Here is a 25,721-nt window from a genome sequence, read left to right as displayed (position 1 = left end):
GCGACAGACACAGAGAGAAAGACAGATAGAGGGAGAGAGAGAGAATGGCCACGCCAGGGCTTCCAGCCACTGCAAACGAACTCCAGACGCGTGCGCCCCCTTGTGCATCTGGCTAACGTGGGACCTGGGGAACCGAGCCTCGAACCGGGGTCCTTAGGCTTCACAGGCAAGCGCTTAACCGCTAAGCCATCTCTCCAGCCCGGGATTACTATTTTCACAGCCATGATTTTTTGAAGTCTAACTCTGAAAATTATCACTGGTATAGTTTTCCAAAAACGTTTAACAATCTTAAAAAAAAAAAAAAAAAAAAAAAACTTTTCTTTTTTTTTAAAGTAATGCTCATCAAAACCACTTCAATATAGCCGGGTGTGGTGGTGCACGCCTTTAATCCCAGCACTTGGGAAGCAGAGATAGGAGGATCACTGTGAGTTCGAGGCTACCCTGAGACTACATAGTGAGTTCCAGGTCAGCCTGGACTAGAATGAGACCCTACCTCGAACAACCAGAAAAAAAAACACTTCAATATTATAGAAAAGCACATGATAGTAAGACAGTAACATACAAATTACATGTATTACAATTAATTTTAAAATCTGAGTTAATTTTGAAGGAATTAACCAATGTCTAGGTAAATTATGAATAATGAATATCTTTCTTTAAAGACCTCATTAAAATTAAAAAACATTCTATTACGAAAGCAACCAAATCTTTTGACTATATAAACAGGATAAGGTAAGAAAAATTAAACTAGGGTACTTTAGTATTTGTTTCAGAATCTGAGCAAAGACACAAGAATACTAGAGATAAGGATTTAAATAACACTGGTGATGGGCAGTGTTCCACTATGGCAACAAAGAGTCCACCTTGTAAATACCTGTTATTCAATCACACAGTAGGTTAAGGAATTTTTCAGGTATAAACAAACAAGTTAGCTGATCTTATCTTTGTTATACAGCAAAAGAAATAATTAGTAAGACAACCAACAAGCTAGATTTAACAGACAATGCAGAACCTACTACCCCATTGTCTTGAGACTCTGGAACTGTGTCAACTGCATACTTGGCTACTGCAAAAAGATGAAGTATAGGTCTGGGGATATAGCTGGGGGAGGGGAGAGTGTGCTTGCCTTAGCATTCACAAAGCCCTGCTGGAGTCAATGTCCAGCATCCTCCCAACAAAAACCAAAATTGCAAAAGGTAAATTTTTCAAGTTATATTCTTTGATCAAATCACATGACAAACTAGGAACCCAGAGTGAAAAAGATGACCTAGAATTATAGCAATTTACCAGTTTACTGGGTAGTAAATAGGGGCACAGGAAACCATCTACTAAATTTTTATACAAAATCATAAAAAAAAACCCTATGCCAACTAAGTAAAGGGGTCGATATTTGGAGGCCTTCCTCAGAAAAGATAATCCATTGTACACTTCCAGCAAGACTGGAGAACTGCATATATAGCCAACTAGTGAGACTTCCTAGTCAGTCATTTGACAGTATTAAAACCACTTTTTGGTAATCTGCATTATTTCTCATAGGAAGAAATGGTTAATCCAAATAAAACAGTAGAAAACTATTTTAAAGAAACAGTAAGGTAATGAGAATGATACTGAATTATCAGTGACACTCAAACCTCCTTACCTCATCCAAAATAAATATCTAAGGGCCTCAAATAACGTTGGAATATATAGACTAATAAACCCATTATTTATTAATGTAAATATCTTTTTTTTTTGAAAAGGAAATGTGTTTCCTAACTTAAAAATTAAGAGGAAGTTGGAGCTGGGCATGGTGGCGCACGCCTTTAATCCCAGCACTTGGGAGGCAGAGGTAGGAGGATCACCGTGAGTTCGAGGCCACCTTGAGACTCCATAGTGAATTCCAGGTCAGCCTGGACCAGAGTGAAACCCTACCTTGAAAAAACCTAAAAAAAAAAAAAAAATAAGAGGAAGTGGCAAGGTTTAAGTCTTAAAGTTATTAAAGTCTAGCATAACTCCAAAGCTGGATTCTTCTTGTATCAGATCTACATTTCATTACTTACAAAATTTGATGCGTGGAACGCTCTGGAATGTTCCACTGCACTCAGAGGGGACAATGGCAAGGGGCATCTCAGTACCATTAGGAATCCAGGGCTACATGGCAAAATTGTTGACATGGCTTCTGAGCCTGCCAGATATCTCTAAATCATATTATTTGGAGACCTCTGGATTATATTTTAAATTGTACTAAATGGTAGTTTCTGTTTTAGACAACTCTTTTCAGATTAACAGTGAGCAGATTTTCTTTCATAAATGAAATGGAGGGAGGAACAAAACAAATATAAATTGAAATACATGACTGAATTAAGACAGCAAGTTAAGATCGTTACTGAAAGACTGGCCAGGGTCAAGTGTGCAAAATAAGATAAAGTTGAAAAAAGCTTGCAGATTGAATAATCACCAAAGACCTATCAAAAAGTGTGAAGCTGGCGCACCTATCTGTGACGGCACTGAACCCAGGAGAGAAGGCTCAGGGTTGTTTCACATACAAGCTTTCATTTAGCATACCACAACAGAATACCTACTTTGTGAATATATTGCACTGGATTTTCAAACAAGGAAAGAACATACCTATATGCCTTCTTGTCATTTCTACCGTAGCATTTCGGTTAACATTGGAGAGTAAACCTAAGCAGAACCTCTCTGAATTTGACGGATCTGTAAAGCCATCTACAGTGAGTGAGGGCTGTGATGCATGGAAGGTTTCTCCAACCCGTTGGTTTAATTCATAATATGCTATAGAACACCAAAATGCAGGTTCTGAGTAAGTAACTGGCTGCAAATCTGAAATAAGTAAAAGGAAGAAATGTTGTATGAACACTTCAAGACAAAAATAGACGGAATATCACCTTCATGTGCTCCACACCTACAGGTATGGGCAACCGTTTAGAAGGTGATTAGCATCAACATTGATTTCAACAGGTCATATACTAGATTTTCAATATTTTTTTCATACATAAGTCCAGTTTCCATAGATCAGACTAGATTTCCAATTTTTCAGATCTCACCCATCTCACAAAGTCAGTTTATGTTGGATTGTTTCCCTAGTAGTTTTAGTCTAGTTCCTGTTCAAGTACAAGATGGTCACAGGCAAAAGTAAGTCAACCCAACATAGTGGGTACATTTCTAAAATGGATAATGAAGGTAATTTGTTATAGGATAAAGTAAAATATTGGAACAAACATTAGTCAAAAGACACAAGAAAATAATATAAGTATATACAATATGCTATTTTCTTTGACATCTGTCTACTTTAATTTGGTGAATTACCCTACTGATAAAAAATAGAAAATTCACGCTGGAGAGATGGTTTAGCGGTTAAGACGCTTGCCTGCAAAGCCTAAGGACCAACATTCTACTATCCAGATTCTACAGAAGCCAGACGCAAAAAGGTGAAGCAACTGCAAAGTCACACATGCCCATTAGGTGGTGCAAGCATCTGGATTTCAGTGGCTCTGGCCCTGGCATGCCAATTTTCCGTCTCTAGCTCTCTAAAAAAATAAAAACAAAAATAAAAAGAAAATTCACCATATATGGGAACCAAGGAATAAAATACAAAAAGAGTATCTAAGTGGAACTGGAACATGGCATTAATAGACTTTTTCATGAAAAATGAGGAACACATGTATTTAAACCTCTAGTTTTTAAGAATTTTATTATTTTTTTGCTTTAAAAAATGCTTATTTTTATTTTTTTATTTATTTGAGAGCGACACAGAGAGAAAGAGGCAGAGAGAGAGAGAGAGAGAGAGAGAGAGAGAGAGAGAGAGAACGCGAGAGAGAGCGCGAGAACGTGCACCATGGTCTCCAGCCACTGCAAACGAACTCCAGACACGTGTGCCCCCTTGTGCATCTGGCTAACGTGGGACCTGGGGAATCAAGCTCGAACCAGGGTCCTCAGGCCTCACAGGCAAGCGCTTAACCACTAAGCCATCTCTCCAGCCCTTTTTGGCTTTTTTGTTTGTTTGTTTTTTGAGGTAAAGCTTCACTCTAGCCCAGGCTGACCTGGAATTCACTATATAGTCTCGGGGTGGCCTTGAACTCACAGTGATCCTTCTACCTCTGCCTCCTGAGTGCTGGGATTAAAGGAATGCACCACCACACCTGGCTCTAATTTTTGACTTTTTGAGGTTGGGTCTCACTCTAGTCCAGGCTGACCTGGAATTCACTATGTAGTCTCAAACTCAGTGATCCTCCCACCTCAGCCTCCCAAGTGCTACCACTCCCGGCAAAATTTTTCTTTTCTTTTTTTCTATCTTTGCGCGTGTGCAAGCTCATGTTGAGAGTGCAGAGGCATGTGTGGAGCTCTGAGGACTTTTTGTAGTGCTTGCTTTCTACCTCATTCATTGTTTCTTTTACAAGCTTCTAGGAAATTCTCGTCTCCAACTCCTTTCTATGATGACAGAAGCCCACCTTAGCTTTCAGCTTCTACATGTGGTTTGGCACAAAACTCAGATATTCAGTAGTGCACAGCAAGCACTTTAATCCTTGAGCTATCTCTCCAGTCCCTGACTATATTATGAAAAAAAACACTTGAGAATTTTGTAGAATAAATTTCAAACATGTAGTAGTTGAAGAGAAACTGTGTGAAATAGCAAGGTAAACTGAGGACCTAAGATAAATGATGTAAGTAATAAATGACACAATTACATATATTTATGTGGTATGCCTACACATATGCACATAGACCTTTTACATTAACTGCCATTGTAAGTCATATCATAAACTTACCCATTGAAATGTCTCCATATTAAGTTATAACTTTTGTAACTCTGAAACACAGTATCAATCTCTTATAAAACTGCTGATTTAAGCCATCTGAAAATTTTTTTGATTATTTTCCTCACATATAAAATAAATTTTAGGGCTAGAGAGATGGCTTAGCAGTTAAGGCGCTTGCCTGCAAAGCCAAAGGACCTTGGTTCAATTCCCCAGGACCCACGTAAGCCAGATGTACAAAGTACCACATGCTTCTGGAGTTCGTTTGCAGTGGCTAGAGGCCCTGGTGTGCCCATTCTTTCTGTTTGTCTCTCTTTGCTGTATTTCTCTCTCTCTCTGCTTGCAAATAAATAAATATTTTAAAAAATTTTAGAGAGGACTTTCCTTAAATAATAAAGTGAAAATAGTAGGAAGCAACCACAACTTACCCAAGCTATGGTTAACTGGGGATAGAGTAGTAGGAGACAGTTCTGCTGGAGAACCTAAACCAAAGGAAAAACAAATGGAAATAGATACTGAAGTATTCTTAGAACTTCGGAGCAAGCAACAGTAAAGTAGTCCTATCTGGCTTTGTTATTGATAATACACAGAATTTATATATCAAGAATTCAAATGCTTAAGCTATTTCAGTTTAATTTGCGGGCTTCAATATGAAGTACAAAAGGGTATATAAGCAATCTGGTGCTTGCTATTTAGGACCCCTCCCAAAGGAATTCATTACTGTCAGCTCTCATGTACCTTTCTAGGAAACATATTTCTATTCTGCCCCCCCCTTCATATACAAATGGTAACAAAGTTCTGACCACTTTTGGTAGTTATTTTATCAAGCACAGTTTGAATTGAATGCATCTACCTGTATCTGCCAGTGGCCAGATCTTACATCATGGTACACTATGAGAGATATTCAGGTTCTTCCCAATGTTTTTTGCTTTAAGAACCAAGACTGCAATGAATCAGCTTATACACTTGTTTATTCTCAATCTAAAAAAGACATTTTTAACAAAGAGATGGCCGGGTCAAAGGGCTAGGATCTTTATAAATTTTGATAGATTGTGGTTAAATTATCATTTATAAGGCTGAGAAAGCATGGCTCAGTGGTAAAGTACCTGCCTAGTACTCAGTAGGCCTGAGTTCCATCCCTAGTAATTCACAAACCAAACAAAATAAATCATCATAGGCATTTCGTTGCCACCACTGATGGTAATGAAATGCCTAAGGTCTAAGTGCTGAGAGATGAAAACATGAGTCTGTACAAGTTTAGCTGTAAGGTGGCCGTGGTGGCACTTGTCTGTATTCCCAGCACTCAAGAGGTAGAGGCAGAAGAATCATAAATGTAAAGCCAGCCTCAGCTACATGCCAAGTTTGAAGCCAACATAGTCTAGCTATAAAACCCTGTCTCCAATAATAGGTTGTGTGTGTGTGTGTATGTGTATTTATATTTATTTATTTTATGTGAGATCAAGGGGAGGGGGAGAGAATGGGCATGCCTGGACCTCTAGCCACTGCAAATGAACTCCAGATGCATGTGCCACTTTCTGAATCTAGCTTTACATGGGTAACTAGAGAACTGAACCTGGGTCCTTTGGTTTTGCTGGCAAGTGCCTTAAGCCATTTCTCCAGGCCCCAAGTATTAGTTTTTGTTGTTGTTTTGTTTTCCCCCACATTTCTCTTTTAAGGAACATCAAGATGCCTTCCTTACTCTTATTTATACTGTATTTCCTTTTGGCAAACAGTCCATTCTTTGCCCGATTTTCCTCTTGTGGTCTACTGTTTACTGATTTGTAGGAGGTTCTTTATGATTAAAAAAATTAAGCCCCTCCATGGTCAGGGTTGCAAATATGTTATCTGTTTAATGACTTAATTTTCCCAATGTTGATCATGCAGAATTACTGGGGCCCAGTCAGTTCAGTAATAATGGTAACATTATTCATTTCATTTTAAAAAAGTAGCCCTTGTCTTGCGTCTAAAATTTTCCCGCTAGGCAAAGTACTTAGCTTTGAAGCTAGAAAATCACTTATTCAGAACATCCGCATCAACTCTCAAAAGCAATATTGACAAGTATCATTACCTGAACACTGTCTATAAGCAATACTAAGGAGCATTATTACATTAGTACTGTGTATAAGCTACTGTGATGATTATTGTCCCACAAGTACTCTCTATAAGCAATGCCACTGGTATTATTGCATGAGAGCTATTTGTAAGATTCTGTGATCAAGGTTGTGATGATTTAGCTTTATGTCTTTTCCTGTACTCTGCAACAATTTAAGTTGTATTTTCACAGCACATTCTTTAAAAGTTCAGTAGAATTCTCCTGTGAAACTGCAGCTAACAAATTTCTTGCTCCACATTCACATGCACAAAGTAAGGGAGGTCAGCTTCGCCATATAACAATGTAACCATGACATAAAATGTCAGATAACCAGAGTGAAATGGCAACCCCCAGACAGAAAAAAAGAACAGGTAATGACTTAATTTTTTTCAGATTACAGAACAGTCTTCAATAACACAACTATAATTTTTCTTTGTTCCTCAGTTTAAAAAAATCTGTTGACAAATTACAACAAGTACATATAAGAAAGGTCAAAATATATTTAGAACAATAAACGAAAATCCACTGCTGTTTCCTGAAGCAAATCCAGAAAAAAAAAATTAGAAATGTAGGCACTATTTAGTTATTCTTTAAACTGTCTACACCTCTATTAAATATGCATTATAAGTGGCCAACAGGGTTAAAATTTATTTAGAACAATTAGGACTTACTTCAGAAATGATAAAAGTTAGATTCACAAATAACAAAAAGAAAGGCTCGTACAATTTTAAAACTTTAAAGTAAACCAACAAGTTATTAAACAGCAGCTTTTTTTTTTTTTTTAAGGAAACATTATTTTCAAACAGAGGGAAATAACTACTAATTACCTATGAGTTTTTCCTGTCATTCCAAATCCTGCTCACACCTGGTCTAGCAGTTATGAGGCAGCACTGTTCTCATGCTATCAGCCAGCTGGACTCAGCAGTGTATGCTCCTTGTCCCTAAGACATCTAGAGAAATCCCTGAGCATGTATCTTTTACATACAAGTGCACATATATTGGTAGAATTTTTTTTAAATGAAGCATTAAATGTTTTTATAAGTGCTAAAGTACTTTCCCAGCATGTTTAGACTCATCAAGAACTAACTTACGAGCTTGTGTTTCTTTGCACTGTCACTACATGTTGACATCTGCTAATTTTGATATATTGTTTTTTACAAATAGTATAATCTCATATTTTCTATTAACTTAAAATTTTTTTTTCTAATTGTAAATTTAGAAATTTAATATATTTATTATACTTCCCCTGTTTTGTTTTTTTTTTGTTTGTTTGTTTTGATATAAGGTCTCACTCTAGCCCAGGTTGACTGGAATTTAATATGTAGTCTCAAGGTGGCCTCAAACTCATGGTGATCCTCCTACCTCTACCTCCCAACTGCTGGGACAATTTTATTTGTTGGGTGCATGTGTAGATGAGCACTTGTGTGTGGAGGGGAGGCGTGACTCACCAGGGTCTCTTGCCACTGCAAACAAAGCCAGATGCATTTGCCACAATTTTTTGCTGTCTGACTTTACATGGGTGTTGGAGAACTGAACCCCAGCCATCAGGCTTTGTAAGAAAGCACCTTTAACTGCTGAGCTATATCTCCTAATACCCCTTACCCCAGTTTTTAAATCTATTTTAATATATTTGGAGATGACATTAAAAATCTGTTCAAGGCCAGGTGTGGTGGTGACACATACCTTTAATCTCAGCACTTGGAAGGCTGAAACACGAGGATTGCTGTGAGTTCAAGGTCAGCCTGGACTTACAGAATGAGTTCCAGGTCAGCATGGGTTAGAGTGAGATTATCTAATAAAAACCAACACCCCCCCCCACAACTGTTCTTTTTGTAAGTAGTTCTGGGGTCACTGCAAAGTTGAATGGAAGGTACAAAGCAGTCCCATATATCTCTCAATTCCCATACCACAGTGGTCCAAGTCCTAAGATTACTGAACCTACACTGATACACCATTTTCAAAGGCACACAGTTTACATTAGGGTCACTCCTGGTGTTGACTTTCTATGGGTTTTGGCAAATGTATAATGTGTCTCCATTTGTAGCACCACATAGGACATCCCCACTGCCCTACAAATGCCACAGACTTCACCTATTTACTTCTCTCTTCTCTGCAATCCCTAACCTGAGTATTGTCTCCATAGTTTTGCCTTTTTCAAAACATTAACTAGCTGGGTCATAACAGTATATAGCTTTACAGATTGACTTTTTCCTTTACTAGTATGCACTTAATATTCCTCCATATCTTTTCATGGCTTAATAGCTCATTTCTTCCACATACTGAGTAGGAGTGTACTGTCTGGATATACATCTGTTAAGGACATCTTGGTTGTGCTTCAATCTTTCAAAGCTATGAATAAAGTGGCTCTAAACACCCATATTCACATTTTTGTGTGGATAGTTTACAAGTCATTTAGAGTATGGTTATTTATACTACAGACCCATAGTAACAAAAACAGCACAGTACTGACAAAAACAGATTCACAGACCAAGAGGACAGACTAAAGGACTCAGAAACAAACCCACACATAGCTACACCTGCAACCACCTCATCTTTGACAAGGGTCTGTAACAGCAGCTGATGGTGGGAAAACCAGGTTATCTGCATGAAAAAGACTAAAAGCTAGATACATATACGCACCACCTGATACACAAATGATAACAAGTATCAATTCACTTCGCACTCTCAGCGTAGCCTCCAACACACAGTGATACTCCCACTTCTGCCTCCTGAGTGCTGAGATTAATGGTGTGTGCCACCACGCCCAGCTTATGCAAAATTTTTAATAAGTGTTTTAATTTAACTAAAAAAAAAAAAGACTCAATATGCTGAAATATAATAAATTAGCAATGGCAGCAAAAATCAGATAACAAAAGCAATACTTATGGAATATCACTTTTCAATAATGTACGAATAGTGCCAGGAAGCTTTCTTTCTCAGCCAGACATGGTGGCACACGCCTTTAGATCCCAGTGCTTGGGAGGTAGTGGTGAGTAAGATTGTGATGAGTTTGAGGCCATCCTGAGACTACACAGCAAATTCGAGGTCAGCCTGTGCTAGAGCAAAAAAACCAAAAATTGAAGAAAAAAAAAAAGACTTCTTTCTCTTTTTTTTGTTCAGGAAGATTTCTACTGATGGAACTACAGCACCCAAGCTTTCTCTCTTTTTAGCTTTATTACAACAAATGCTGAAATAAACCACTTGTCCTCTTCACTGCTGGGAACTAGTCTAGTTCATCTTTAATGATTCAGTAACTGTCGTAACCCCTACTACGTAATATTAGGAAAAGCAGGGAAAGAAACAAGAGGGAAGATACAGCTCAACAACACCCTTTAGTGGGGGCTCTGGCCGAGTGGGTCAAAAAGCCCACAAATCAAAGACTCCATTTCTAAGATGTGAAACTATGGACACAACTAGAGGAAAACACTTTCAGATACAGACATAAGCAAAGACTTTAACAAGGGCTCAAGCAGCTCAGCAAATAATCCCAAGAACTGACATGTGAGATTACATAAAGTGAAAAGTTTCTGTATAAGACATCTAGGATTTTTCCCATTGGTGGAATGATGAGAACAATACAAAGAAATGATTATTGTAAATGCTCCCCTTTTCCCCTTGAATTAAGCAATGTACTTGGTCCTAGAAATTGGGAGACTATGGCAAGAGGATCTGAGTTTGAGGTCAGTATGGGCTACCAATAAGACCTGTCTCAAAACTTTATTTATTTATTTATTTTATCTCAAGGTAGGGTCTCACTCTAGCTCAGGCAGACCTGGAATTTACTATGTAGGCTCAGGGTGGCCTCAAACTCACGGTGATCCTGCTACCTCGCCTCTCAAATGCTGGGATTAAAGGTGTGCACCACCACACCCAGCTCAAAATTTAATTTTTAAAAATATTTTATTTTTATTTATTCATTTAAGAAAAAGAAACAGAGAGAAAGAGGCAGATAGAGAAAGAATGGGAGTGCCAGGGCCTCCAGCCACTGCAAACCAACTCCAGATGCATGTGCCACCTTATGAATCTTATTTACATGGGTACTAGAGAACCAAACCTAGATTCTTTGGCTTTGCAGACAAGCACCTTAATTGTTAAGCCATTTCTCCAACCCCTCAAAATTTAATTAAAAAAAAAAAAAAGCTGTGCATGCCTTTAATTACAGCACTTGGGAGGCAGAGGCAGGAGAATCACCATGAGTTCAAGGCCACCCTGAAATATACAGTGAATTCCAGATCAGCCTGAGCTAGAATGACACCTTACCTCAAAACAACAAAACTGCTGGGTGTGGTGGCACACACCTTTAAGCCCAGCACTCAGGAGGCAGAGGTAGGAGAATTGTCATGAGTTAAAGGCCACCCTGAGACTACATAGTAAATTCCAGGTCAGCCTGGGCTATAGAGAAAAAAAAATCAGATTGTTGGAAGAATTGTAAGGCTAATCTTCAAGGTACAGAGAGAACGGATAAATCAAAATGGACAGTATAGTTTCACTGATAATTTTCTTTGTTCTACTGGGTTATACTTTGAGCTAGGGTTCTAATGTATTCTTGGCTGACCTAAAACTCATTCTGTAACCTAGGCTAGCCTTAAATTCATGGCAATCCTCCTACCTTATCCTCACAAGTACTTGAATTACAGGCATGTGCCACAAGGCCCCTGAGTAATACATTTTGTTACCTAACAACTAGTTGAATGTGTTGATGTGTGTAGTTTTTATTTTTATTTTTTTCTTAGAGTGAGAATAAGAATGAATAATTATGCCAGGGAATCTTGCCACTGCCAACATACTTTTTGCATCTGCCTTTACATGGGTACTGGAGAAGCAAAGCTGGGTCATCAGGTTTTGCAAGCAAGTACCTTAACCACTGATCTATCTCTTCAGCTGCCTCAGATGTGTGTAGAGTTTATTACTGTTAAGTTAAAACTTCAGCATCATTGTTTGGATACTATAGCTAACTATCACGTAAATTACCGTAATTCAGAACTCACTGAAATCAACAATATTGAAAAGCTGGTCTCCCCACTCCTATTCTCAAATCCCTCTGAAAACGTGTTACTTGGTTTATTCTTGTCTTCTATGAGAGAGATTTTCATTCACAGGGAAATAAAGCTTTAAGCAAAAGCACAGAATACTTAAGAAAAAATAAAAACAGGGCTGGAGAGATGATTTAGCAGTTAAACGTTTGCCTGTGAAGCCTAAGGACCCCGGTTCGAGGCTCCATTCCCCAAGACCCACGTTAGCCAGATGTACAAGGGGGCGCACACGTCTGGAAATTGTATGCAGTGGCTGGAGGCCCTGTCGTGCCCATTTTCTCTCTCTTTCTTTGCCTCTTTCTGTCTCTCAAGTAAATAAACAAAAATAAACCAAAAAAATTAAGAAAAAAACATTTGAGTATTTAAAATTTTTCATTTAGTTCAATGAGAGAAAATTCTAACAATTTTTGTGTAAGATAAACACATGTTCATTTTTTGGGAACAACATGACCCTTCCTGATAAGTCATATGTTAACCAGATCCAAGATTTTCTTTCTTTGGTATGTTTTTGAACTTATCAAAATTTAGAAAGATTATCTTGGAAGTTTCAAACAATCCAAAAAATGTATGGCAGTCCCTAGGTATCTATGAAGAAAGTGACTCTAGGATCCTTTGCACATATCAAAATCTTACAGATAGTCAAGTCTCCATAGTAAATGATGTGTAAACACTGTACCATTAGGGACTACAAAATAAAAAGAACTGCACCTGTTCAATTTACAAAACCAACGTTTGCTACTTCTTTTTCTTTTTAAAGGAAGGGTCTCATTCTATTCCAGATTAACCTGAAATTCACTCTGCATACCAGGCTGGCCTGGAACTCACCTAACCTCAGCATCCCAAGTGCTGGAATGACAGACATGAGCCACTACATCCACTCTAGAACCAATTTTCCATCTGTGGTTGGCTGAATTCATTAATGAGGATCTTGTTTCATTACTGAGTATAGTGGTTTGATTCAGGTGTCTCCCATAAACTTAGGTATTCTGAAAGCTAAGTCCCCAGCTGATAAAGATTTAGGGAAGTAATGCCCGCAGGAGGGAATGAATTGTCGGTGGCGGGCTTATGGGTGTTATAGCAAGTTTCCCAATGCCAGTGTTTTGGAACACTTTCCTGTTGCTGTTGTTCACTTTCTGTTGGCCAGGAGGTTATGTCCACCCTCTGCTCATGCCATCATTTTCCCCTGCTATCTTGGAGCTTCCCCTAAAGTCTATAAGACAAAACAAACCATTTTCCCCCCACAAGCTGCTCTGGATCAGGTGTTTTCTGCCAGCAATGAGAACCTGACTGCAACACTGAGGAACTGAGGAATACATATTTACCTGTGTCCATACTTTGGTTCAACTGTTGATCACTTGTTTCTCCATCTTCACTGATATAACCGGGTGGTGGTGTTTCTACAGTTTAGAAAAAAATCTAATTAACTTGATGTCAACTTTTCTCCCAGTTACCAATTACAGCCAATGAATCACTCCAAAGAACAACAAAAAAGGTTTTTTTAAAAATCACCAAAAATGTTTACCTTTCTATGCTCAAACAAAAAAAGAATTCATATCATTATGCACTATTTTAAAGATTAAAGCTAAAAAAATTTAAAGCTAAAAAATTTCAACAGATGAAGACTTTGCCAGTTTGAACATCAGTAGCTCAAATGTCTAAGAAAATCTGAATTTTAAGACACTTCATCTTATTTCTTTACCCACTTCCATCATTATCTATAAATTGAGAATAGGTGTTTGAGTTTTAGAGAAAATGTTAAATGTCCTCCTGAAATGAAACACAGTGAAATACTGGCTTTGCAACCACTTAGAACAGATAAAACCTGTGTCCAAAAAAAGCGGTTAGTACACGTTGCTTCTAATTTTCTACTTTACAAAGTGCTAACATCTATCTAGTCAAAGAAACAAAGGACAAAAAGTAAGAGCAAACACCTCCACATGTGAAGGCACTAAACACTGTGAACACTGTCCTTTGCAAGTAATTCTGTGACATGTCTCTTACAATATGGTGTACTCACACCCTAATTTGCTAGCATTATTGAGTAATAGTAATTCCCACATAAATGACACTTCCCTTCTTCATCGCATGGAACACATGCACCCCACTTCTAGCCAGGATTATGACAAAGAAGCTAAATAAAGAAAATGTCCTATTTAATAATTCCCTTTGCCCTCATTTTACTCCACTGTCTGTACCCTTCCTTCTCAAAATTTATCAAACCCTAAAAAAAAAAAAACCAATAAAACAACCTTAATTTGTCTTTTGAAATAAAATTGTGTAATCAAAAATTACAACTATTAGAAACTACTTTGTATCTGGTAAACTAGCTATTGAAAAAAGTCTAACTTTTCCTTCAATGAATTAGTATTACTCTCATGGCAGAACACACTAAAAAAGTTTAAAAGTACTTGGAAGTCTTTGCGTTTCTACATGTTTCTAGTTTTATAAAATAAAAAAAAAAGATGGAAGACCGGGAGAGAAAGAAAAGGGGAGAGAAAGGAGAGATAGGAGGGGAGAAGAGAAATCCAGAATATGGTTTTCAAGGTAGGGTCTCACTGTGGTCCAAGATGACCTGGAATTCACTATGTAGTCTCAGGGTGGCCTCGAACACACAGAAATCCTCCTACCTCTGTCTCCCAAGTGCTGGGATTAAAGGCATGTGCCACCACGCCTTGCAAGAATATACCTCACTCTTTATCATACTATCTATCACCTTTAGTTCTACTAAGGGAAAAGCAAGGGGCAGTATGTAACAAAACATTAGTTGCTTTCTTAAAAAAAATAATTAAAAACTATAAGGGTATTACTGGGTCACATAAAATGAGTGGAATGTAAGAACCATGTAGTTCAATTCATTCATTTTCATTAGAAGTTACTGAGGTCCATGAACATTAAGAAAGAGGTTTTCTAATTTTCAGTATGTTGCTATTATCTAACAGAACTAAAATATTCTACCTACTATAGAAATGTTAAACATTATCAAATTATCTGAGAAATAATCTTTAGTTTCAGGAATACTGTTTTTCCTGAATTATTTAATATGCTTTCATTCTGCATCTCTGGGCTTCAATCACTAAACCAAAACTTACTAAGATCTTTTTTGTTTCTCACAGGACTTGGAATAACCACTGCAAAAGAAAATGAAATATAAAGCATAAGTTTGCTCTAAACAAAACTGCTTAATATACTGGACATAGACCACACAAAATAATGACCCAACACATCTGGTTTTCTATCCAATATGTAATAGTATTTTTAAAAAGCAAAACCACATTACCAATCCCTCAGTTTTACAAGGTTGTTATCTACCCATATTATAGGAGATCCAGAAGAAAATACCTGGGATGTAATTACTCTGTGGCTCAATTCCCGCGGGGAAGTTAGTGTTTTCTGGAATGGAGTGGGTATAATCATCCAGCGGTGGAAGTTCTGTTAGAATCTCAGGGTGCCGAGGCACTAACACCGGAGGTAAAACTGCAAGAATCACAGAAATCCAGAGGGGGAGAGGGTTTCACTGGAAGGTTTCACAAGGTAGAAGGCGACAACAACTTCATTTTTAAAAGTTGGGGCATACCAGTTTGTTATTACAGTAGATATTTGGAAACTGGAATATCTGCTCGTAGCTTTATTTATATACTCCATTACCTACATTTCCAAGCTCATGTGTGTTTTGTACTTTGGAGAACAATATGGCCCTGTCAATACTGTATTATTGTAAGAATTTACAAAATTACATTAAAAAAATCTGTCTTCACTGCAGTCAAATTAAAGAATTTTTCTAAAAACATTGCTTTTGGGCTGGAGAGATGGCTCAACAGTTAAAAGCACTTGCTTGCAAAGCCTGATGGCCTGGGTTTGATCCCAAAGTACCCACACAATACCAGATGCACAAAGTAGCACATGTATCTGGAGTTCATTTGCAGTAGCAAAAGGCCCTGACTTACCCATGCTCACTCTCTCTGTCTCTGCTTGAAAAATGAATAAAGATGCTAACAAAAAGGAAAAAAAAAAAAAAAAAAGCAAGAAACTAGAAAAACACAGCTTTTCTTTTCTTGTATTTTTATGTTTTGGGTTCACAGCTCACTGAAGGAAGCTTTACAATGACTTTTGCTAAATTGCTCCTATACAGTGTTGTCATCCACTACTTCTGAAGGCATGTGCAGAGAAAAATGTGTGAAAACAGGCACTGCTGCACAGACGTGAGGGAGGAAGGCTCTCAGGGTCACTCTAAAAGACAGCAAATCTGTGGCATTTCTTGGAAATGTACCTTGATGTCCAAGAGTATACTAGCCCAAGAAACATACATATCCTTTCCCTTCAAAAAGTTTTGTTCCATAAAAAAATTTAAAAAGCATTTTTCAATCCTACCAAGAATGATGCTTAATTTAAAATAGTTTGTAAGAATCTTATGCTAAAATTTTATACAAGTATATTTCAGTTTAGCCATTTAATTTAAAAGCAGGAAAAAAAACCCACAGTTCTCCTACCTGGTGTTTCAACTCTCTGGTAGTGGTAAGGATTTACACACACTTCATCCTTTTTCAGATTAAAAGCATATTCACAGTTTTCAATTGCTTTAAGTTCATGGTGACTGTGAAGATCAGGCCAGCGCCATAACCGGCAATATATAACATGTGGCAAACCCTTCCGATGTGAAACCTGAAGGCGACCATCGAGAGACCTATTGGGAAGCAAGGGGAAAAGAAAGGAGGGAACTTTAAAAAGGAAAAAAGTAGTCTTGGAGAAAAGGGCTAAATTAATACTCTAAGAGCATAAAGAAAGGACAGCCATTGCGTTAGTTTTAGTGAGAACCAGGAAGAAAGTGCAGTCGTGAATGGACCTACCAAGTAAGCAACACACTAGCAGATGCTGCCTATCAATATGCTATGGAATGACTCACATGCCAATGAAAGGTTAGCCACTTGGGGAAATTCATCTTTTCATGTCATATGATTATACTTGAAAACCTTTTTGTCAACATCCATCTTTAATGAGCCAAACTCTTTCAAAGGGCTTTCATTCTGTAGGTAGTTGATTATCAAAAAAAGGTAGTGTGAAAAATGATAAATACCAACAATGATGTGATAATAACTTACTTAGACTAATGTAACTAATTATTTATTCAGTGTGGACTGTTTTACTATCTGAAGTTTATTTATATAGCTCACACATAAATGCAGATGGTAATGAATGAGATGAAATGGACAAATACTAATATGCTGAAAAAAGAATGAGATGATTCAAAAAAGGTAACAAAAAAAAAACAAGTTAGCCTATTACTGTTAATTGTGATGCAAGAGATTCTGTAAATATGTATTAGTATAAAGATGAGATTTACATGATAACAAGAAATTTAGCAAAATCTGGTCATGTATCTACTTAAAAATTAGGCCAATAACATATGCATCTAATCTTGAACTACAGTAAGTATAGTTATCAAAAAATTCTTATTCTTTAGGGGGACACAATAATTGAAAGAAGATTAAAAACTAAAATTGCATTGATTAGAACATCAGCTGAAACATATTTTTAATACTGGCAAGCAGGTTTTTTAAATGCTATGCCTTATTTCACATTAAGGAAACATCCTAGGCAAAATTATACTAAGCAACCCAGTAGAGGTCTTCCGAAACACCCCCCTCCCACAGAGCTCTAGGATTCCAGAGAGGGCAGCATATTCACCTGGTTTGTTCAGAGAAGCTGTAAAGGCCTGTTGTATCCCACTGATCTATCGTATTTGGTGTACTCAGTCCCCAAATTTCAGAGCAAGTGCTGTGCATAAATTGAAAAACAAAAAATTGATGTGAACATGGAAGCATGGTTATTCAGAATACCATGATGTAAAACATGGAGAATGTACAGAATGCTTCCTTCACCCAGAAAATATACATTGCTTCACTCTCTCATAGGGGTTTAGTGCTGGCGACTATATTTTCTATATGAAGGAAGCCAATAAAATGGAACATGTGACTCCAGATAAGTTATGATTATGTTTTAAAAATGTGAACACCAATGCTCTCTAACCTAATGTACTCATTCCTATGTTGTTTCTAATTTTCTTTAACAAGGCAAAAGACCTAGGTCTATACCATCAGGCTTTCTACCTGTGCTTCCTTTATCAATCTTGAGAAAAACAGGAACAAAGACTCTACCTAACAATAGCTGTAAATATGCATTTTTAATATAAGAAAAATTCCAGTTAAAATAAGCACATATTAGCTGGACCTGGTGGCACACACCTGTAATCCCAGAAGTTGGGAGACAGAATCAGGAATTCAAGGATCATCTTGGCTATGACTGAGTTCACGGACAGCCTGATCTACATGAGACTGACTCAAAAATTAAAATTAAAAAGCATAAACATATCCAAGTCAAGATTTTCAGGTAATTTATTTGCAATATTCGGTTTTACTGAACATGTTCATTGCTTTATCACTGTAACAGCCAAAGTAGACAAATTTAAGTTATTCTACTATAGCAAACTTAAAAATTTTCTTCTGCATTTCTTTCCAGAACATGGGCAAGCCAAAGACAACTCTATTTTTCCTGCTACTTCATTTGAATGTAATTTTTTTGTCTTTGGGAGAAGGGTTAGCATGAACTTTGGTTCATCATGTCTCTCGGGTGCTAAGCTGTACTTTAAAAACAAAGGTAATTTCTAAACTCAATACCATTTCTCACATACTTCATGGAGGGAAAAGAACATTTCAAAACAACATGAAAAAAAAAAATTGGGACTAGGGAGATAAGATGACTTGTTAGCAAACCCTGTCTTGATTCAAGGATTCAATTCCCCAGCATTCACGTAAAGCCAGAGAGATATAAAGTGATGATCCCAACAGGACTACAACAAGAGGCAGAACTAGCAGAACCTGAAGCTCTGGGCCAGCTAGTCTCATGTTCCTTTTAGTCAGACAGTTCATTTGCAGTGGGGCAAGAGACCCTGTCTGACAGAGCTCCCCCACCCGCACACTGTGGTATGTATTCACATACACACATAAATTAAAAACACAATTGATTAAATTCCAAATTTACACATTGCCAATGAACTAACTGGATCAATAATTTCAAGGGCAACAGAGAAAGTGCTGGCTTCCTGAGGGTAGGCAACACAACTGTGCAATATGCTGGGCTACAACTCCCTTTAACAGCTAGCTAGCTACAAGAAACCCCTGATTAAGAGGCACTGGGTGGGGGGGAGGGAGAGAGGGAGAAGATCCTGTACCACTTTAAAATGCAGATACTCTCACTTTGGGGGTACAAACATTGCCAAACTACAAAACTCAGCAAAGGCCAAAAATGAGGGGACAATTTAGACATTCCCCCACCTTTTAAAGATGCGCTGATGTTAGCATGATTGTGGCATCAACGGTTCTTTTCTTAGAAACAGAGCACAGTATGCCACCTAAATTTAAGAGTCTCGTAAGGAATAGTATACAGCTGCTTCTTCAAAATCAATTCAAGGGCCATCATTAACAGTACAGACCAGTGGCGATTCTGTTATACTAGAAAGAACATTTCACACGAACTATGTGACCTCACAACTCATGAGAACAAGAATATAAAATAGGGCACCTAGGCCTCAAGTTGTGCTCTATTTAAGCCCTGAAATAAAGCAATTGTTAAGAACATATAATCCATCTAGAAACAAACCCAAACCCAAAGCCTACCTAACTCAGCCACTTTCTGAATGTCATCATGGGGTATGGCTAAGTCTCAGCTTTATCATTTATTACACCTCCCTCACAACATTGGAAAATTTATTTAAAAATATTGAATTTGATTCTAGCTAGTAAAATTTCTGGTTGTTTGTATTTTAGATATGCATTACATATGGAGGGGGTAGTTATTGTAAAGCAGTATCTCAATACGTAGCCCAGGCTTGCCTCACATGAAACCCTACCTCAGCTTCCCAAATGTTGGGACTACAGGTAGGTATGTACATCTATACCTAGCTAGAAAAATATTTTTAATAAGGATCCAACTTACAACACCATATACAAAGCATCTAGAATAAATGTAATTATACAAAGAAACAATGTAACTAAACAAAAGTATACTAACCAAAGGAAAAAAATCCCTAATTTATAAATCTGTTGTAATCTACTATAAAAATAACATTTCAAAAAGTTTCATTCAAGATTTTCCAAGTAAGTACAACCAGGAAAATGCTGAGAAGGGAGAGACTGGCCCAACCAGACTCTGAAGCACATTATAAATTCTCTTTAATTACAAGTGTACAGCTAGTAAAAGAATGCACAAAGAGTGAAGATGGGCTCTAGCCATGTTCAGCAGCCTCTGAACCCAATCTAACAAAGTATTTGAAAATAAGAGACAGACTAGGAACAGATAAAAACTGTTGAAGACTTCCTAAGGCTTTGTACCTGAGGCAGTACCCAATCTCAGCTAGCCAGAACAACACAACTCTAGCCCTGAACTCCATAGGAAGAATCTGAAATAGGAACTCTGCCCAAGTTCTTAATTACACATGGGGACAGACAATAGGTGTCCAATGAAACCAGCATTTGGAAGTTTGAAGCTGAAATTTCAGTTGTTGCCAACATCAGAAGCAAAATCTGGTTATCTGATGCCACTAAAAACTACTTGCTAGAACAAATATCCAGTATACAACCAAAAATAACTAAAAATTACTCCTAGTTAACAGAAACAGGTTCCAGACAAGAATTTGAAAGTAATTATGGGGCTGGAGAGATGGCTCAGCAGTTAAGTGTGCTTCCTGTACAAGCATGAGAGGCTGAGAGTGTCCCAGTTTGTATGACCTAAACTGAAGTGAATAGCTGGGTGTGGCCACACATGTCTATAATCCCAGTTCTGTGGGTAACAGAGACTGAATAGTCATTGGGGCCTGCTATAGACAAAGCAGTGATGGAGGCCGACATCTGGTGTTCTGTGGCTGCCACAGGTGAATACATGCAACACTGCATCAGCATGTGCACATGCATACACCACAAAACACACATGCCAAAATATTCATTATAAAAAGAATTTTTAGGGCTGGAGAAAATGGCTTAGCGGTTAGTGTTTGCCTGCAAAGCCTAAGGACCCAGGTTCAATTTCCCAGTACTTCCATACGCCAGATGCACCAAGAGGCATATGTATCTGGAATTTGTTTGTAGTGGCTAGAGGCCCTGACCCGGCCATTCTCTCTCCCTTTCTGTCTGCCTCTTACTCTATCTCTCAAATAGAATATTTTTTACAAAAGAATCTTAAAGTAATAATTATGAATATGTTGAAAAACCTTATGAACAGATTAGGAATCTCAACTACTGGAAACTATAAAAATAAATCAGAAAGAAATAGTAACTCTGGGGCTGGAGAGATGGCTCAGCGGTTAAGTGCTTGCCTGTGAAGCCTAAGGACCCCGGTTTGAGGCTCGGTTCCCCAGGTCCCACGTTAGCCAGATGCACAAGGGGGCGCACGCGTCTGGAGTTCGTTTGCAGAGGCTGGAAGCCCTGGCGCGCCCATTCTCTCTCTCTCCCTGTATCTGTCTTTCTCTCTCTGTCTGTCACTCTCAAATAAATAAATTAAAAAAAATGAACAACAACAACAAAAAAAAAGAAATAATAAATCTGGAAACTACTAACTCAGAATTTAAAAGACCCAATAGTTGAGACAGTTAAGCTAGGGAATTTGAAGTCAGATTAGCAGAATTACTACAACAGCAGCGCTAAAATCAAAAGACTGATAAACAAAATGAATAGTCTTAGTAACATGCAGTGACAGAAAGAACAGAAAGAAAAACATGGAATCATAAAGGCTGGAAAAAATGGCTAAAATATTCAACTCCTGAAACATTTTTTCAACTTAAATACCCAAGAAGAAACAAGTAGGAATAGCTCCATGGTTAATCAAGCCCCTATTTTGAGCTCCTGTCTATAATAGTTTAAGGCTGCTATGATGGTTTATAGGGACTCTCAACTTGACAGGAGCTAGAATCACCTAAGAAAAAAAGCTTCTGGGCATTCCTATAAAGGATTATCCTAACTAGGTTAACTGAGGTGGGAAGATACAATTTCACTGTGGGCCACATCATCCCATGGACTGGAGTCCGAGACTGAATGTGACCAGCTTCTGCCCATGCCTTCCCTTCCATGATAGACTACAACATCCAACTGTAAATTGAAATGAACTCTCCCTCAAGGCATTTCTTGTTGCTGTGACCAAAGAGATGACAAGAAAGTAATTAAGAAAGCTACCAAGAGGGCTGGAGAGATGGCTTAGCGGTTAAGCGCTTGCCTGGGAAGCCTAAGGACCCCAGTTCGAGGCTCAGTTCCCCAGGTCCCACGTTTGCCAGATGCACAACGGGGCGCACGCGTCTGGAGTTCGTTTGCAGAGGCTGGAAGCCCTGGCGCGCCCATTCTCTCTCTCTCTCCCTCTATCTGTCTTTCTCTCTCAAATAAATAAATAATTTAAAAAAAAGAAAGAAAGAAAGCTACCAAGAGAACTTGGTACTTACTCCTCCAAACACTCAGCTAGGCAATGCCCACCCGCCCGTTTGTTTGTCTGAGCACTTCTATTGTCGAGTCTTTCCTGCTCTTAGGAATATGTTGATGCCTTCAAATCAGGAAGGTTTGTGAAGGCCTGCCTCTCTTCCAATCTAAAGGATGCTAGAGCCCTGACTTAAGTAAAATCCATTGACAGACACAGAGATGAGCCTAACTACATTGATGTGAATGATCCTTTTGTTTTTATTTGTTTATTTTAACCTGTTCGACTTTGCCTAGCACTCTGTTCACTCTCCCTCTCTATTCCCTCCCCCTTCGATGTCCAGGTATCTGTATATAAGTTAAAACTCATCCCTTCCCTTACTGTAGTAGTTGCTGAATAAATCCATTTTTACTGTAATTGAAATTATATTCACTCTATTTATCCAAAGCCAGGGAAGAACAATCCACTAAATACAAAGACAAATCACCAATAATTTCTGCAAGGAAACAATGAAAGTCATATGACAATGGAACATCAGTACAGAATTCAAAGAAATAAATAAAACTTCTCAAGCCAGGCATGGTGGCACAAGCCTTTAACCCCAGCACTCAGGAGGGTAAGCAGAAGCAGAAGGATTGCCATGAGATCGAGACCACCCTACATACATAGTGTATTCCAGGTCAGCATGGGCCACAGCAAGACCTTACCTTGAAAAATAAAAAAATTTAAAAAAAGAATAAAGCCAGCAGGGAAGTCTGCAACTAAAGTATCCTTTGTAAAAAGTCAAAACAAAATCATGTTCTTGGGGGAAAAAAAAAAAAACACCTAAAAAAAGTTCTTTAGAATAAATTAGATTTCCAGTTACCTGGCTAGAGGAGATGTCACTGGTGGATTTTAGGATCCAGCCCTTAGGTGTGGTGGTGGATTTGGAATTTCAATTTAAAGATACGCAAAGGGCCCAAGTTCCGTCTGAAATTTCTCATGTGTACTTCTGTGTGGTGTGGCTTTAGGTTTTTGGTTTGTGGCTTTTCTCTGTCTGCCTGGACCTGTGAAAGCAGGCCAGCTTCTTCTGCCAGTATGGAACTTCCCTCAATCTGTAAGCTTCAATAAATATTCCTTTCTCCATAACTGTGCCTGGTTTGGAAGTTCATTTCAGCAACCTCGAAGTTGTCTACTACACCACACAAGACCCACGGAGTGGCACATACACCTGGAGTTTGTTTGCAGTGGCAGGAGGCTCTGGCACACTCCTGTTTACAAATATAAAAAATGAAAACTAAAAAAGCCTACTCCCAAGTTAAAAATATACTCTATATGTTCTTAAAGAAGTTTTATCATCTTCCTTATAAATGAGAATGATGATTTATCTAGAATTTTCTCAAATAGTGTAAGGCAGGGGGGTCAGACTCATTCTTTCATGTAGATATCCAAGTTTCAGTACTCTATTCAAACACTTTCACTTTGGGATTTCCATGGCATCTTGATTCAGAGAGTCAAGTAAAGGTTTGATCTTTTTGCGCTGTTTATTTCTTTCTCTAAGCCAGAATCATGTTCTAAGTCTTGAAGTCAAGTAACTTAAGCCTTCTGTTAGGAGCCATAGTTAAGACTAGTAATAATTCTAAGTAAAATGGGGCACTCATCCAGCAGCAACAACATCACCATGGGAACTGGGGGCCATGACCAGAGACCAGCTGCGCACTTATTGCAAATGAGCTAACCCTCAGGTGGCTATCAGCAGCCAGGATGACTGAGGGAAAAAATGGACATAAACATCCCAGCAAAAGCTCAGAATACTATCACTCAACTCAGAGAGTCAGATTCCACGTCCCTCTCTGTATTGATACCTGCCACACCCGCCACCAGAAAGAGCAGCCCGTGGGAACCCTCAGCAGCCTGGCATGGAGTGGAGCAGACAAAGCAGAAATCGCACGCGGACCAACTGACTTCCCAAGTGAGTGCCTCAAGGGTTTATGATAGTTGAGAGGATAACAGAGAAAAGAACCTGGCTTAATTAATGTGTGAAGAGTGAATAAAGTGTGGCAATTGAATTAACATAATCCACCTCTTGACTACTGAGGTTAGCACTTGGGACACCTTCTCATTTAGTATTATGGAACGCTTCAGCTTACAGACATGATCTAGCAGCTTACTGTCTTGCAGTTTCAACATGTAAGTTATTTCATGGTTGGTCTCCTCATGAGGAAGGATTACATTTTCTTTGCTCTCCATAAGTTGAGTAATTTAGCATTGTATGTAAGACCTGGTGAGTGTTGTAATGGAGATTCTAGGTTCTGTTATATTCTTCTACTAATTATTTTTTGCTTTGGTGGGTAGGACTCAAATTACAAACTTGTCTTTGAGCAATTCAAATCATTTTGTAACCTTTATTTTCTTTGTTGAAAGTGCCCTGTCTTCCCACACCTGCGTGATTTAGGGCTCTGTGATTTTCAGCAACTTGTCTGTAAGTTATCTAAGGGAATCCTGGTAGCTCGCTCCTTAATGGGATTCTCTCCTCACTTTTTACTAGCAATGTGTTCAAGTCTGACATTTGGTTCAATCCAGAAACACAGTGGGTCTTGTACTGGAATTTCACCTACCTGAACTTTGCATGGAAAAAAAGCAAATCCATCCATGCCATTCTTTTCTTCCAAGTGTCAAATGCTCTCTAAATTATGCTTTTTGTCCCCTTTCTTGACTACCTTGTGTTACTTCAACCAAGTAGCCAGTTATGTGAGGGAGTACAGTCTGAAAAGAACATACCTTGATATACCAGAATCAAAACTCCCCATTCATTTATTCTGCCTCATTTCCTTCAGCAAAACTTTGAAATATGGCACATGCCTTCAGGCCCAGCACTTAGGAGGCAGAAATAGGAGGATCATACTAAGTTCAAGGCCAGCCTAACACTACATAATGAATTCAGGTCAGCTTGGACTAGAATGAGACCCTACCTCAAACAAACAAAACCTTTGAAATGTCATGTAGAGCTCTTCTGTTCAGGCAGATACTGAGCTGTCAAGAATGGCCTTGCGGCATTTCCTCACAGTTCTAGTGCCTGTGTGGCTTCCCTAGGGCTTCCTACATTAACCACCATAGCACCTACAAACAGATACTGAGTCATTCTTGCCCATCAAAGCTTTGTGTTTTTCTCTCTTTTCTGTGTGTGTGCACACATATTTTGTATGTGTGGGACCCATGTGGAGGCCAGAGGCCGATGTCAGGTATCTCAATCATTTCCACCTTATCTTTTAAGACAGGGCCTCTCACTGAACCAGGAGCTCACCAACTATGCTAGCTAGCCAGTAACCAGGGGGGACTCCTGACTCTTCTTCCCTGGGATAGTATTACAAACATGGTCCCACACCCAGCTTTTCAGTGGATGCTAGGGATCCA

The 25,721-nt window shown here is 38.4% G+C and overlaps 1 protein-coding gene across 5 annotated transcripts in view; it reads right to left on the bottom strand.

The window, feature by feature from the left end:
* The window catches only part of Smad2 (SMAD family member 2), a 77,430-nt gene that overhangs the window by 5,516 nt on the left and 46,193 nt on the right, over window positions 1-25,721 (bottom strand). For 4 of the 5 annotated variants that reach the window (XM_045143321.1, XM_045143322.1, XM_045143320.1 and 1 more), the window contains exons 3-8: window positions 17,562-17,651; window positions 16,367-16,560; window positions 15,219-15,353; window positions 13,202-13,276; window positions 5,183-5,236; window positions 2,608-2,820 (exon numbers count right to left, since the gene is read on the bottom strand). In XM_045143321.1, the coding sequence (XP_044999256.1) occupies window positions 2,608-2,820; window positions 5,183-5,236; window positions 13,202-13,276; window positions 15,219-15,353; window positions 16,367-16,560; window positions 17,562-17,651 (761 nt within the window). The remainder of the gene's footprint in view (window positions 1-2,607; window positions 2,821-5,182; window positions 5,237-13,201; window positions 13,277-15,218; window positions 15,354-16,366; window positions 16,561-17,561; window positions 17,652-25,721) is intronic. The other variant, XM_045143324.1, reaches the window with a different exon arrangement.

This window comes from Jaculus jaculus, chromosome 2, assembly GCF_020740685.1.
Source record: "Jaculus jaculus isolate mJacJac1 chromosome 2, mJacJac1.mat.Y.cur, whole genome shotgun sequence".
NCBI lineage: Eukaryota > Metazoa > Chordata > Mammalia > Rodentia > Dipodidae > Jaculus > Jaculus jaculus.
The sequence above is the reverse complement of the archived record's forward strand: the minus strand, read 5'-3'. Positions and strand labels throughout refer to the sequence as shown.